Genomic DNA, 15,422 nt, shown 5'->3' with positions numbered 1-15,422 from the left:
GCTTGGAAAATTCCAGAAAATGATGTCATAGCTTTAGAAGCTTCTGATAGGCCAACTGACATATTTTGAGTCAATTGGAGGTGTACCTGTGAATGTATTTCAAGGCCTACCTTCAAACTCAGTGCCTCTGCTTGACATCATGGGAAAATCAAAAGAAATCAGCCAAGACCTTCAAATAATTGTAGACCTCCACAAGTCTTGTTCATCCTTGGGAGCAATTTCCAAACGCCTGAATGTACCACGTTCACCTGTACAAACAATAGTACCCAAGTATTAACACCATGGGACCACGCAGCCGTCATACAGCTCAGAAAGGAGATGCGTTCTGTCTCCTAGAGATGAACCATCGTTATGTTTGTAGGAAAAAGGGGGATCCTTGCAAGCCAAAAAACACCATTCCAACCATGAAGCACGGGGGATGCAGCATCATGTTGTGGGGGTGCTTTGCTGCAGGAGTGACTGGTGCACTTCACAAAATAGATGGCATCATGAGGCAGGAAAATGATGTGGATATATTGAAGAAACATCTCAAGACATCAGTCAGGAAGTTAAAGCTTGGTCACAAATGGGTCTTCCAAATGGACAATGACCCCAAGCATACTTCCAATGTTGTGGCAAAATGGCTTAAGGACAACAAAGTCAAGGTATTGGAGTGGCCATCACAAAGCCCTGACCTCAATCCTATATAAAATTTGTGGGCAGAACCGAAAAAGCGTGTGTGAGCAAGGAGGCCTACAATCCTGACTCAGTTACACCAGCTCTGTCAGGATGAATGGGCCAAAATTTACCCAACTTACTGTGGGAAGCTTGTGGAACGCTACCCGAAATGTTTGACCCAAGTTAAACAATTTAAAGGCAATGCTACCAAATACTAATTGAATGTATGTAAACTTCTGACCCACTGGGAATGTGATGAAAGAAATAAAAGCTGAAATAAATCATTCTCTCTACTATTATTCTGACATTTTTCATTCTTAAAATAAAATGGTGATCCTAATTGACCTAAGACAGGGAATTTTTTACTAGGATTTAACGTCAGGAATTGTGAAAAACTGAGTTGAAATGTATTTGGCTAAGGTGTATGTAAACTTCCGACTTCAACTGTTATATATATATATATATATCTGTTGCAAATGCAGAGCAGTGCAACTCAAGTCAAAACGTGGGCACAGTTGGTCCCTTTTTCATGGAGTCTTTCAAGGGCCTAGTTTGTATGTGCCAGAGCTGCACACATTGTTCTGCAAATGTTTTGTGCAGTAGCAGAGGACTTCAGTGTTCTGTCTAAAATTGTCCAAAATACCTATTGAGGATGACATTTGGAGGACATGGAACTAGAAGCAACCAGACTCTTAGTAATAAATACTTAGGGACACATTGTGATGTGTACATCTTCAATCCATACTGCTACAGTAGTTAGGCTACTGTACATATTGCATTTAGACATTTACAAGGATCCAACGTATAGTCTCTCTAAAAAAAAAAGTATCATGCCAGCATTAGTACAAACTATCAAACGATATTGTCCAGGCTTATGACTGGTGCCCCACACAGTCATTACATAATTGTGTCAGGTGTTTCCCTGATTGATCCATGCTCCACCTCTCCATTCATACTCTGTCCATTGGCATGAACTGGCTCCCTGGCCAGGGGAGAGACCAGGTGGACTCTGTTGTTTCTGCTGGTGCTCTGGTAGACAGCCCCAGGGAGGGCCCTCATCTGGCCAGTGAAGGGGCTCCCAGGCAGAGAGGTGCAGGGGGATGGGGAGTTGAGGTCAAACCCAGGCTCTAGGCGAGAGCCGGTCCCTTTGCTGACACAGCGAGGGCTGGGGTTGATGGAGGACAGGGTCTGCTGACTTCCGTTCAGGTAGGAGGTATTGGTGGAGCCCAGGCGGGAGGAACGTTGGTTGTAGCAGGCCCTCCAACCCTTCTGCTTCTTCTTCTGACGGCAGCGGCACTTGAGGATACGTATGAAGGCCTGCTTGAACTCTCGGCTGTAGCAGGGGTAGATGATGGGGTTCAGGCAGCTGTTGAAGTAGCCCAGCCAGAAGATCACCTTGAAGAACGTCTCCGAGGGACGCAGGTCGGCGTTAAACGACCCTGAAAGAGTACATGGTGAAAATAGGTTATCAATTGAGAGATATTATCGAAAAAAACAAATGTTATTATGCATCTTTTATACATGACTTTTTTTTATGACACATAACTTTACATTTGAGAAATGATTAAGATGTGCTATGTACTGTTGTGGTAGATGTATCTTGAGACAATAACGTAAACGAGGAACCATCTCTTCAAGCCATTCATTTTGATGATCAATAGATGGCAGCATTCAATAGAACCTCACAGAAAGCCGACGTACCAGCAGCCATCCTCCTCTCACTCCGCAACACTGATCTGGAGAGACGGGGAAAGGTGAAATATAGGCTTGCTTTCACCTTCCCAGACCTTTCAGATCAATGATCAGCGACAAAGGAGATGAGATGAGAAAATGTTTTAGAGAGGGTTTTGGTCTTTATTCAACTCTTTAGTACAGACAGATTGTCTGTCTGCTGGTATTTTTGAAGCGTCATATTTTATATATTTTTTTCGATAGAATTTAAGACAAAATTATTTCTTATATTTAATCATACATTCATTCAAGAATGAAAGGTACATTCTATTGTGTGTGATACGACACACCTACCTCAAGCACCTGATATACACAGCCCCCCCCCGACAACAGAGATATGGAGATTGGTGGGTCTCCAACGCTTACAATGATGGCTACACAGTGATTCCAATGACTACCATCTCGGTACTGATTCTATTGTCTTGGCTGTTTCCTGTTTCGGAATGTTTAAGATGGAGAAAGATAACGTGACTCACTGACGGCACTCATCATTACTGTACTATGGTCTCCTTAACCACTGAGGTCAACTCTACCGACCTCACATCAGCCTTCACTGATTCTGAATGAGCTACTGAACCTTGAATGTTAAAGAATAAAAGTTGTAAAACTGCAAATGTGGAAAAAGTTAAAGATAAGGCAGGATTTACAAGCAATCTCACATTCAATAAAGAAATCATTACAGTAAGCAATGCCACTACTGCGCTGGCATGCGATAGTATCAGTTTCAGAGAAGCACTTTCTGGAGTTTTATCTTTACTGTCTCCAGCTCATAAACAAAGGTCACAGAGATCCGTCATCATTCCAAAGTCTTCCTAATTTTACAGGCGGACTAATCCCAGAGGCTTTCACTGCTGGGAGTCCACTGTTTTACTGCCCTTGCACTCCTCCCCTGTTGAACATCACATCCCCTTTTTTGGCCTTTTTGGACTCAGCATTGTGGGTACTCATCCACTTTGGTATGTCCTGCCACAGAAACCTTGGCTGTCACGTTATTGGATGAAAACCTGAAGAGAAAGATGTGGCATTCCATCCTGGTTCTGTCTTTAGACTCTGGGATGGAGAGATGTTTAACAAGAGTTATTACTGTGTTTTCTCATAATAGAACCATGGCTCATAGAACCATCTAATTCAAGGACACATTTGTAATTTCTCAGCCTGGCCCGAGGAGAGACTGTGGTTACACTGTAACCTTTTCCTGCAGTTAAATGACCCAGTGGCCCCATGGGTGTAATGTTATTCTTTTTTTTTTTTTATATAAACATAATTTTTTTAAACGCCAAAAATCTGGTGTTTCTATGTCAAATGGTTTTGTTATATTTGTTCAGTCTTCTGTGATGTATATAAAGTGTAATATTAGGATGCAAACTCAAAATGTAATACATTACAACTCTATATCTGACATGGTACAGGTGTCTTATTTTTTTTAAGCCCATAACTATGAGTATTTTTAATTTAACCTTTATTTAACCTTTATTTAACTAGGCAAGTCAGTTAAGGACAAATTCTTATTTACAATGACGGCCAAACCCTAACCCGGAGAACCCTGGGCCAATTGTGCGCCGCCCTATGGGACTCCCAATCATGGCCAGTTGTGATACAGCCTGGAATTGAACCAGGGCCTGTAGTGAAGCCTCTAGCACTGAGATGCAGTGCCTTCGACTGCAGCGCCAATCGGGAGCCCAAATGAGTGTGAGGTGTATACCTTTGTTTCAAAGTAGATTTGTTTCAAACCAATAAACACACTGTGTGACCCTGATTTAGCCCACTGCAGTAATTCATTATGTGCTTCTGGCTGGGGTTGTTTTCCAGTGCAACGTGTGTACAGTTCTCCAGCACAGTTCCATACACTGTAACCTCCTCACCCCCGAACCTCCCTAGTCACATGAAGCCAACAACCCACTGTACCGGGATTGGTGTCAATTCCATTTAAATTCTGGAAGTACACTGAAATTCCAATTCCAATTCTCTTCAATGCTTTTCAATGAGGGAAATGTGGAATTCGAAATTGCGTTTACTTTCTGAATTGACTAGAATTGAAATAGAATTAACCCAAACCCTGCACTATGTTCTGATAGTGCTCACGTGAGAAGATTTAGGATGCTCCTCCGTGCCGTGCAACTGTGGAATCCAGGGCAACAAATCACAGCTCTCTGTCCAATTTCTCTGTCAATTCCAGTCTCTCTCTCAGTGATTTAGTCACTAATTCACCACTTAACCTACTGGCAACGTCTTTCACACATCCAGAAACCAGATGCTGCCGGCTTTCTTATCTACAAATTGACTGAGTCCTTCTTGACGGCTGCTTAACGCTGGCTGACTATTGAGCCCCACAAAGGAAGGTAGTCGATATTGCTCTATAGACGGAGTAAACAACAAAGCAAGGACTGGTGAAATACATTAGACTCTAAAGAGAGACGGCAGTTACATGTACAGTAGTCTTACAGTATGCAGTGCCCTGTGAGGCTGCAGGCTTTCAACACATCTCCTGGCTTCACCCTGAGTGCTGCTAAAGAACAGCACGTTAGAGGGACGGGGAGGAGAACTCAGGATAAATGCAGCAAACACCTCAAACTATAATTGTTCCTGGACTAATTTCACAATCAGTAGCCATACATAGAAATAACCCCAAACGGAATCTCTCAGTCCATGTCCTCTCCTACCAATATGGAGGTCATTAGAGGAACCGTATGTCTGGGCATTGATTGAGTAACATGGCACGAGAAAATAACTGGCATTTTTTTCATTTTAAGACAGAAGCATTGACTACAGATTCAACCAGGAGCAGATAGTATGTATGTACAGGGAGGGGTTTATCTTTTGTTCTGGTTTTGGTTTATTTTCTAAGACACACTTGACTATGATAGAGTAGGCTATGAAAGACCCTGAGATCTACCTGGGACCTAAATACCCTCGGACCGGTCCTCACACACCCACGAATGGACGAAAGCATGGAGGAAAAGATCATGTCCAAAGCCATATTTAAAGAGGGTCTAAGGAGGTATGCTAGTCAGTGGGGCCCTACTGTATGAGGGCCCTGGCGTTCCAACTGCATTACTCTACAACGGGTAGTAATCACAAACTGGGGTACGCGCAATGCCGTCGGGGGTACGCCAAATAAATCTTCTAAATGGCTATACATTTGGGTGAGTTTTTTTTCTCGCCTGAGTAGCCATGTTTCACTGCCAAAAAAATGTAAAATACAGGTAACCTAGTCAAATAATTAAAATCCAATCATGTTAACTCTTACTCTCTCGCGGGAGACCTTGCGCAGACATTTAGAAACGAAACATGACAATTTGAAAAATAATCTTGGGAGTTTTTTGAGCGAGAGTTAAGACGACTTTCGAGTAGTAAGACATGTATAAAAGCAACAGATAGCATTAATAAGAAGGGGCTAGAAGCGTCTTATATGGTGAGCTACCGAGTGGCTAGGACAGGCAAGCCCCATACTATAGTTGATGACTTAATTCTTCCTGCTGCCGCGGATATGGCTGGGACAATGCTGGGAGAAAAGGCCAGAACAACTATACAGACAATGACTTCATCAAACAACACTGTTTCACAACGCATCAGTGACATGGCAAAAGATGTTTTGAAACAATTACCGCTTTGTATACAAGCCAGTGAATTATATGCGTTACAGCTGGATGAGTCAACAGACGTGGCGGGCCTGGCACAGCTCCAGGTATGTGTCCGTTACGTTTATGAGGGGGTCAATTAAGGAAGACATCCTCTTCTGCAAATCACTGGCAACCAGGACAACATGAGAGGATATTTTTAAAGCACTGGACAGCTTTGTGACATCAAATGGACTTCGGTGGTCAAGATGTGTTGGTATCTGTACTGATGGCGCAAAAGCAACGACAGCGAGACATAATGGAGTGGTAACGTGTGTATAAGCAGTTGCTCCCGACGCCATGTGGGTACACTGCAGCATCCACGGAGAGGCTCTTGCTGCCAAGGGAATGCCTGACAGCTTGAAAGATGTTTTGGACACTACAGTGAAATGGTTAACTTTGTTAAAGCGAGGCCCCTGAACTCTCGTGTATTTTCTGCATTATGCAATGATAGGTCAGTCGTGTGAGAAACGATCTGGGTGATGTTTTTTCTCACCTGAATGATCTGAATCTAGGATTACAGGGACTCTCTGCAACTATATTGTCACGTCCTGACCAGTAAAGGGGTTATTTGTTATTATAGTTTGGTCAGGACGTGGCAGGGGGTATTTGTTTTATATGGTTTTGAGTGTGTGTTTATGTAGAGGGGGGTTTGATTTATGTATTCCGGGGTTTTGGTCATTGTTCTATGTTTGTATATTTCTATGTCTATTCTAGGGTGTTTAGATCTTTGTTTAGGTAATTGGGATTGGGGCCTTCAATTGGAGGTAGCAGTTTATCGTTGCCTCTGATTGAAGGTCCTATAATTAGGAATATGTTTGTTTTGGGAATTGTGGGAGGTTGTTCTTTGTACTTCTGTGTGAGCCTACAAGACTGTTCGTTCGTTTATTGTTTTGTTTATTAGTCGTGTTCACAATAAAAGTTAAGATGAGCACTCAACCCGCTGCGCCTTGGTCCATTCACTACGACGACCGTGACATATATTGATTGTGCGGGACAACATTGAGGCAATGATGAAGAAGTTGGAGCTCTTCTCTGTCTGCATTAACAAGGACAACACACAGGTCTTTCCATCATTGTATGATTTCTTTGCGTGCAAATGAACTCAAGCTTACGGACAATGTCAAATGTGATATAGCGAAGCACCTGAGTGAGTTGGGTGTGCAATTATGCAGGTACTTTCCTGAAACAGACAACACAAACAACTGGATTTGTAATCCCTTTCATGTCCTGCCTCTAGTCCACTTACCGATATCTGAACAAGAGAGCCTCATAGAAATTGTAACAAGCGGTTCTGAATTTAATCAGAAGCCACGGCCAGATTTCTGGATTGGGCTGCGCTCAGAGTTTCTTTCGTTGGCAAATCGCGCTGTTAAAACACTGGTGCCCTTTGCAACCACGGACCTATGTGAGAGTGGATTCTCGGCCCTCACTAGCATGAAAACTAAATACAGGCACAGACCTGGGGTGTGTGGAAAATGATTTAAGACTGAGACTCTCTCCAATACAACCCAACATTGCAGACTTATGTGCATCCTTTCAAGCACACCCTTCTCATTAACCTGGGGTGAGTTATTTACCATTTCTGATGAACAAATAAGGTTTTATATGTAAGATGGCTAAATAAAGAGCAAAATTATTGATTATTACTACATTATTATTTGTGCCCTGGTCCTATAAGAGCTCTTTGTCACTTCCCAAAAACTCATACTCATTCTTATGTTTAATAAATGTATCGTATAGTGTGTGTGTGGCAGGTTTACAATGATGGCAAAAAACAACATTTGAGAGTGCGCTGACCCTGGTGCTAGAGGGGGTACGCAGCTGTAGGTTGAATGTTAGAAGGTATACGGGACTATACAAAGTTTGGGAACCACTGCTCTAGAAGCATATGGGACCCATCACCATCATATCACGCTCAAATTACAGCTCATTGGAGAATTTGTGTTGGTTAGTTAACTAGTCTGAAACCTTCTGGGAATCATCTATTAAATATGGTGGGAATGCAATATTATTGTCCGTACACGCTTAGAAACAAATATGCTATATAGAACCTAAAAGGGTTCTTTGGTTGTCCCCATAGGATAACCCGTAAAAAACTTTTTGGGGTTCAAAATAGTTCTACCTGGAACCAAAAAGGGTTCTACCTGGAACCAAAAAGGGTTCTACCTGGAACCAAAAAGGGTTCTCTAGTGGTCCAGCCAAAGAACCCTTATTGAATCCTTTTTTCTAAGAGAGTATATATTCAACTTGTAACCTTGACAAAACAGTAAATATTGGTCACATAACATGGAAAGCGACAATCGAAGAGCAATATCTTTAGTATGTAATGTTTCGTTTCATCTGGTGAGTTCTGCGATGAAAAAAGCAAAAACTCTCAACTTCTATCCTGACGACCATCATCTGTGTGTGATTGAACAGATGCTGTTTCCTGTTTTCCCCACAAAATTATCCTTCTATTGTTCACCACCTCCGCATGAGGACAAGGTGTAAGATACAGGCATACTAGATCACAGAGCACCATTGTTTGTGGTAATTACATTATGTTGGGTGATACAAACAAAACATGCCTTTGTCGGGTCAGTGCAGACAGCTTGAGAATTGCATAGTTTATACTGGCAGTGAAAAGTGGCGCTATCGTCAAACACAATCTGCAAAAGCTTTCAAAGAGATTATTTAAAATCCTGCCAGTTGCAATAGTCTGTCGAATGTGGACACCAAGAATATTTGACCAAGCTATTTTGATCCAATTCGTCTGAGAGAATGGCTACACAGTAGGTTAACGACTAAAAACATATGAGTGAGTGCTTTGTAAGGACCCAATAATTTCCAATGAAAACACCATCAATTATTACAGTTTATATCTTGGGTTTTATTGCATAATTGAGATAACAACTGCTCTCAATCTCCATACCTCAAGTAAATAATAATTGAATATAATGTTCTGTAGATTATATATTCACTCATATACTGGTAGTCTGAAAGCATTGTCATGGCAGAGAAAGCAAAGACAGGGCTATTCGGGGCTTATTGTTGCTCCCAGAATACATAACACATATATCAAACATCCTATTCCAAAACCCCGATAGGAGGGGGAAATTACAACCAGCGTCAGGAAAGCTGTAATCCTTCAAACCAATGACATTTTTATTATCTTAAAATGTCCCTGAGCCTCTCGGGGGAGGGTCCAACAGGGTGCCTATAGCGTACGGTACACACAAAGACACGGACAAACGGCACACTAATTAGGTTACTACTCAAAGCATTGTCTTAATTTTGCACCATCAATTTACTCTGTGTGAATCTTCACTGGCTGGCACCACCTCTATACATTGCTACCACTTCCATGGTGTGGCCAGGCTAGGTGACTGCTCTGCCTCAATGCATATAAGTCTCCATCTCTGTCACCCACACAGCCTCATGGTCCATATTACACCCCAAATGAGGCCTCAGGAAACAAATGGGAGCCTCGATTGGACATTAACAATGGGTAATTTCAGCAGTTCCAAATAACCTGCTTATCGCCACAACACTGACCATTTCTGTTATCTCAAGCACGGTGAGGACTGCTCGATATCAAGCTTGAAAAGGGAGAATTCAGGATTTATTTATGTGATGGACAAACTGGTTTAGTCAAAGCACAAAACAATGAGTATAATCAATAATTGATCATATTTGATGCTTTTTGTAGCTATAGTCTCCTGCCTAGTGATATAGGGCTATTGATGTTTTTGTAGCTATTTATATAGTCTCCTGCCTAGTGATATAGGGCTATTGATGTTTTTGTAGCTATTTATATAGTCTCCTGCCTAGTGATATAGGGCTATTGATGTTTTTGTAGCTATAGTCTCCTGCCTAGTGATATAGGGCTATTGATGTTTTTGTAGCTATAGTCTCCTGCCTAGTGATATAGGGCTATTGATGTTTTTGTAGCTATAGTCTCCTGCCTAGTGATATAGGGCTATTGATGTTTTTGTAGCTATAGTCTCCTGCCTAGTGATATAGGGCTATTGATGTTTTTGTAGCTATTTATATAGTCTCCTGCCTAGTGATATAGGGCTATTGATGTTTTTGTAGCTATTTATATAGTCTCCTGCCTAGTGATATAGGGCTATTGATGTTTTTGTAGCTATAGTCTCCTGCCTAGTGATATAGGGCTATTGATGTTTGTAGATATAGTCTCCTGCCTAGTGATATAGGGCTATTGATGTTTTTGTAGCTATTTATATAGTCTCCTGCCTAGTGATATAGGGCTATTGATGTTTTTGTAGCTATTTATATAGTCTCCTGCCTAGTGATATAGGGCTATTGATGTTTTTGTAGCTATTTATATAGTCTCCTGCCTAGTGATATAGGGCTATTGATGTTTTTGTAGCTATAGTCTCCTGCCTAGTGATATAGGGCTATTGATGTTTTTGCTTTAGTGCTTTATTTGTATCCCATTAGCTTTTGCTGAAGCAGCAGCTATTCATCCTGGGGTCCTCACAAAAACATAAAACATGACAAGTAACAAAAACACTCATACACCGATAGACAAGAACAGTCACACACATGTAAGATACAATATATACAAACAATACAACTAAAAGATATTGTGTGTGTTAGAATGTGACAGTGTGTCTGGCTGTGTGTGTGTGTGTGTGTGTGTGTGTGTGTGTGTGTGTGTGTGTGTGTGTGTGTGTGTGTGTGTTTGTGCGTGCGTGAGTGCGTGTGTGTGTCATTTCTTTACAAAATGTAAATGAAAAATTGCCAGTTTCTGGTGCCACTGACTGGAAAATATGGTATTTATCAATCTTAACATTATTGGCAAGTTAATTCATGGAAAAGTTAATACCCTTTTTCCACATAATAAAAGAAAGTTAATACCCGACATGTTTTGGCAGGGGTACATATTGCTTCTTATTAAAACCTTATTATGAAAACTATATATTGTTGGCATACTGTAAGTGAAAAAAATTATTATGTGTGTGTGTGTCAGAGAGAGCAAGAGAGGGAGGGAGAAAGTGTTTTTGTCTGTGTGTATATCTGCTTGAGTGCTTAAGTGTTTATACAGTGCATTCGGGAAAGTACTCAGACCCCTTGACTTTTTCCACATTTTGTTACATTACATCCTTATTCTAAAATGGATTCAAATAAAAAAATTCCTCGTCAGTCTACACACAATACTCCATAACGACAGAGTTATAACAGGTTTTGTGAATTTTTTTGCTAATTTATAACAGAAAATTAAAAAAATACCTTATTTAGGTATTCAGACCCTTTGCTATGAGACTTGAAATTGAGCTCAGATGCATTCTGTTTCCATTGATCATCCCTGAGATGTATCTAAATCTTGATTGGAGTCCACCTGTGGTAAATTCAATTGATTGGATATGATATGGAAAGGCAAAAACCTGTCTATATAAGGTCCCACAGTTGACAGTGCATGTCAGAGTGAAACAAAGCTATGAGGTCGAAGGAATTGAGCTCAGAGACAGGATTGTATCGAGGCACAGATCTGGAAAAGGGTACCAAACCATTTCTGCAGCATTGAAGGTCCCAAAGAACCCAGTGGCCTCCATCATTCTTAAAGGGAAGAAGTTTGGAACTGGCCAAACTGAGCAATCGGGGAGAAGGGCCTTGGTCAGAGAGGTGACCAAGAACCCGATGGTCACTCTGTGGACAACGACCCTAAGCACACAGCCATGACAATGCGGGAGTGGCTTCGGGACAAGTCTCTGAATGTCCTTGAGGGGCCCAGCCAGAGCCCAGACTTGAACCTGATCGAACATCTCTGGAGAGACCTGAAAATAGCTGTGCAGCGACGTTCCCCATCCAGCCTGACAGAGCTTGAGATGATCTACAGAGAAGAATGGGAGAAACTCCCCAAATACAGGTGTGCCAAGCTTGTAGCGTCATACCCAAGAAGACTTGAGGCTGTAATCGCTGCCAAAGGTGCTTCAACAAAGTACTGAGGAAAGGGTCTGAATACTTATGTAAAAAAGAAAATTAAAAAGAAAATTGCCAAAATTTCTAAAAACCTGTTTTTGCTTTGTCATTATAGGGTATTGTTTGTAGATTGATGAGGGGGAAAAAACATTTAATCCATTTTAGAACAGGGCTGTAATGTAACAAAATGTGGAAAAAGTCACGGGGTCTGAATACTTTCCATATGCGCTGTATACTTGGATTGGAGGACACTAGCAGAGAATAGGCTGTTCGTTTAGATGCTGTCCTGTCATGTCACACACACACACGCACACGCACACGCATACATACGCACGCACGCACACACGCACGCACACGCACGCACACACGCATACATACACACACGCACACACACACACGCACACACACACACTCAAGGTTTATTTGAAAAACAACATGTATGCGTGCAGTGTCATATCTATCTAACAGGTATGTGGTTCAATTTAACCTAAAACAACTAGTGAGGAATTGTGACACAAGTTTGCAACAACAACAACAACAAAAAACTCCAAACCTACCGATGGGCAGCACGAGGAAGAATGGCAGCCAGCAGAGAATAAACATGCCCACCACCACACCCAGAGTTTTAGCTGCTTTCTTCTCCCGGGAGAACTTGAGCAGTTTCACCGTCAGTGTGCTCCGCGCCTGGCCTTTGCCCGTGACGCAGTATTCTTGCAGCTGTGCGTTTTTGCAGTGGATCCTGAGTGTGAGCTCATTCGAGTCCATGCGTTCTTTCATGACCCCCGCCTCCAAGTTCTTAGTGGTCCGTTTGGCAACTACATACACCTGGCAGTACATGCACAGGATGACAGCCAGAGGTATGTAAAATGAACCCAGGGAGGAGAAGAGTGCGTAAAAGGGCTCTTCGGTGATGGGGCAAACTGTGTCATCATTTGAGGGTGGTTGTTTCCACCCGAGTAGAGGTCCGATGGAGATGACAGTGGCGAGAACCCACACACCGAGCATGGCCAAAATGGCTCTTTTCTCCGTTACTATACAGGGGTACTGCAGTGGGTAGCGCACGCCTATATAACGGTCTATGGATATTACGCACAGGCTCATGATGGAGGCCGTGCAACATAACACGTCCACTGCTGCCCATATGTCACAGAAGATCCTCCCGAATACCCAGTAGTCGAGAATCTCTAGTGTTGCGGACACGGGAAGCACTGTGGTACCCAGCAACAGGTCCGCAATGGCTAGGTTGATAATGAAATAGTTCGTTGGGATACGCAGGTGTCTGTTGCACACAACGGAAAGTATTACGAGTATGTTGCCCACGATTGCGAACAAAATGAAAGCGCCCAGAACCATACCAACTGACACGGCTCTGGTAAGGTCCAGAGGATTCGTGTCTGTGTAATTCGCTGTGGTCAAGTTGGAATGATTTGCAGACAACGGTCCTGGTGTCTCTGCGTACAGCTCCGAGGACCCGTTACTCCAGAAGTTGGCATCATTAGCAGTATCAAAACTCATGTTGATGACCCAGTTCCTCCATACCAGATAAGTGTAAATCCATAGATCAACACAGACACATTGTTCATTTTGTTAAATCACCAGTATTCTTCATTTCAAGTGGCTTTAGAAATTAAAACAATTACTAAGAATGAGCGTAAAACTGCTCGAAAAAGCGCAATGACCTTTTATGGTGTGGTTCCATAATCCCCTGATGTTTCCCGGAAAACTTAAATCTCATAACACAAGATTATATCACTTTAACCAGCTGCAGCAGTCGTCGTGACTGTCGCCTCTCACTGCGTTCCCTCCTCTCTACTCTGCAGCGTTGCCACCGTGGTGATACAAGCTGTCGACACGCAGCGACACAACCGGCTGACCCCTCCCGCATCCATGTTCACAATATACAACCTTTCCTCCCCTTTCTTCACTGACCTAAACATATTGGCACTGGACGTCATCCGACATGCCCTCACAAAATTGTTTCCAGGACTGACCAATACGGCAACCCTGAAACTGATAAGCACATGGCTATATCAACCGGTAATTTGAAATCACAGGCATATGCAATAGCATGTGCCATCAACACGCCAATTATTATATGATATATCTATGGTGCCTTCAAGACAAGTGGGAGGTCGGAGATTTCCAAGTTCCCAGTTGTTAGGAATGCTGCATTAAAACCCTACGCAGTATGTGTCAAGGCCAGCGCAACAACAACAATAAATTGTTGCATTGCTATAGTAAGGACGACAAATCAAATCACTAACCTGTAGGCCTACTGGTGATTACACATATGATACAGTGAGGGAAAAAAGTATTTGATCCCCTGCTGATTTTGTACGTTTGCCCACTGACAAAGATATGATCAGTCTATAATTTTAATGGTAAGTTTATTTGAACAGTGAGAGACAGAATAACAACAAAAAAATACAGAAAAGCGTATGTCAAAAATTGTATAAAATGATTTGCATTTTAATGAGGGAAATAAGTATTTGACCCCTCTGCAAAACATGACTTAGTACTTGGTGGCAAAACCCTTGTTGGCAATCACAGAGGTCAGACGTTTCTTGTAGTTGGCCACCAGGTTTGCACACATCTCAGGAGGGATTTTGTCCCACTCCTCTTTGCAGATCTTCTCCAAGTCATTAAGGTTTTGAGGCTGACGTTTGGCAACTCAAACCTTGAGCTCCCTCCACAGATTTTCTATGGGATTAAGGTCTGGAGACTGGCTAGGCCACTCCAGGACCTTAATGTGCTTCTTCTTGAGCCGCTCCTTTGTTGCCTTGGCCATGTGTTTTGGGTCATTGTCATGGTGGAATACCCATCCATGACCCATTTTCAATGCCCTGGCTGAGGGAAGGAGGTTCTCACCCAAGATTTGACGGTACATGGCCCCGTCCATCGTCCCTTTGATGCGGTGAAGTTGTCCTGTCCCCTTAGCAGAAAAACACCCCCAAAGCATAATGTTTCCAGCTCCATGTTTGAAGGTGGGGATGGTGTTCTTGGGGTCATAGGCAGCATTCCTCCTCCTTCAAACACGGCGAGTTGAGTTGATGCCAAAGAGCTCCATTTTGGTCTCATCTGATCACAACACTTTCACCCAGTTGTCCTCTGAATCATTCAGATGTTCATTGGCAAACTTCAGACGGGCATGTATATGTGCTTTCTTGAGCAGAGGGACCTTGCGGGCGCTGCAGGATTTCAGTCCTTCATGGCATAGTGTGTTACCAATTGTTTTCTTGGTGACTATGGTCCCAGCTGCCTTGAGATCATTGACAAGATCCTCCCGTGTAGTTCTGTGCTGATTCCTCACCGTTCTCATGATCATTGCAACTCCACGAGGTGAGATCTTGCATGGAGCCCCAGGCCGAGGGAGATTGACAGTTCTTTTGTGTTTCTTCCATTTGCGAATAATCGCACCAACTGTTGTCACCTTCTCACCAAGCTGCTTGGCGATGGTCTTGTAGCCCATTCCAGCCTTGTGTAGGTATA

General features: G+C 42.6%; 1 protein-coding gene across 1 annotated transcript; it reads right to left on the bottom strand.

The window, feature by feature from the left end:
- Positions 1-1,040: 1,040 nt before the first annotated feature.
- LOC106603909 (alpha-1A adrenergic receptor) lies at positions 1,041-14,009 on the bottom strand. Its single transcript, XM_014198133.2, has 2 exons — positions 12,491-14,009; positions 1,041-2,096 (listed from the first exon to the last, which is right to left on the bottom strand). Exons 1-2 carry the CDS (start codon positions 13,446-13,448, stop codon positions 1,555-1,557), a joined length of 1,500 nt encoding a protein of 499 aa, XP_014053608.1. The 5' UTR covers positions 13,449-14,009; the 3' UTR covers positions 1,041-1,554.
- Between the last annotated feature and the right edge of the window lie 1,413 nt (positions 14,010-15,422).

The sequence above is a fragment of the Salmo salar genome, chromosome ssa04, assembly GCF_905237065.1.
Source record: "Salmo salar chromosome ssa04, Ssal_v3.1, whole genome shotgun sequence".
Taxonomy (NCBI): domain Eukaryota; kingdom Metazoa; phylum Chordata; class Actinopteri; order Salmoniformes; family Salmonidae; genus Salmo; species Salmo salar.
This window is presented reverse-complemented; position numbering and strand designations above follow the sequence as displayed.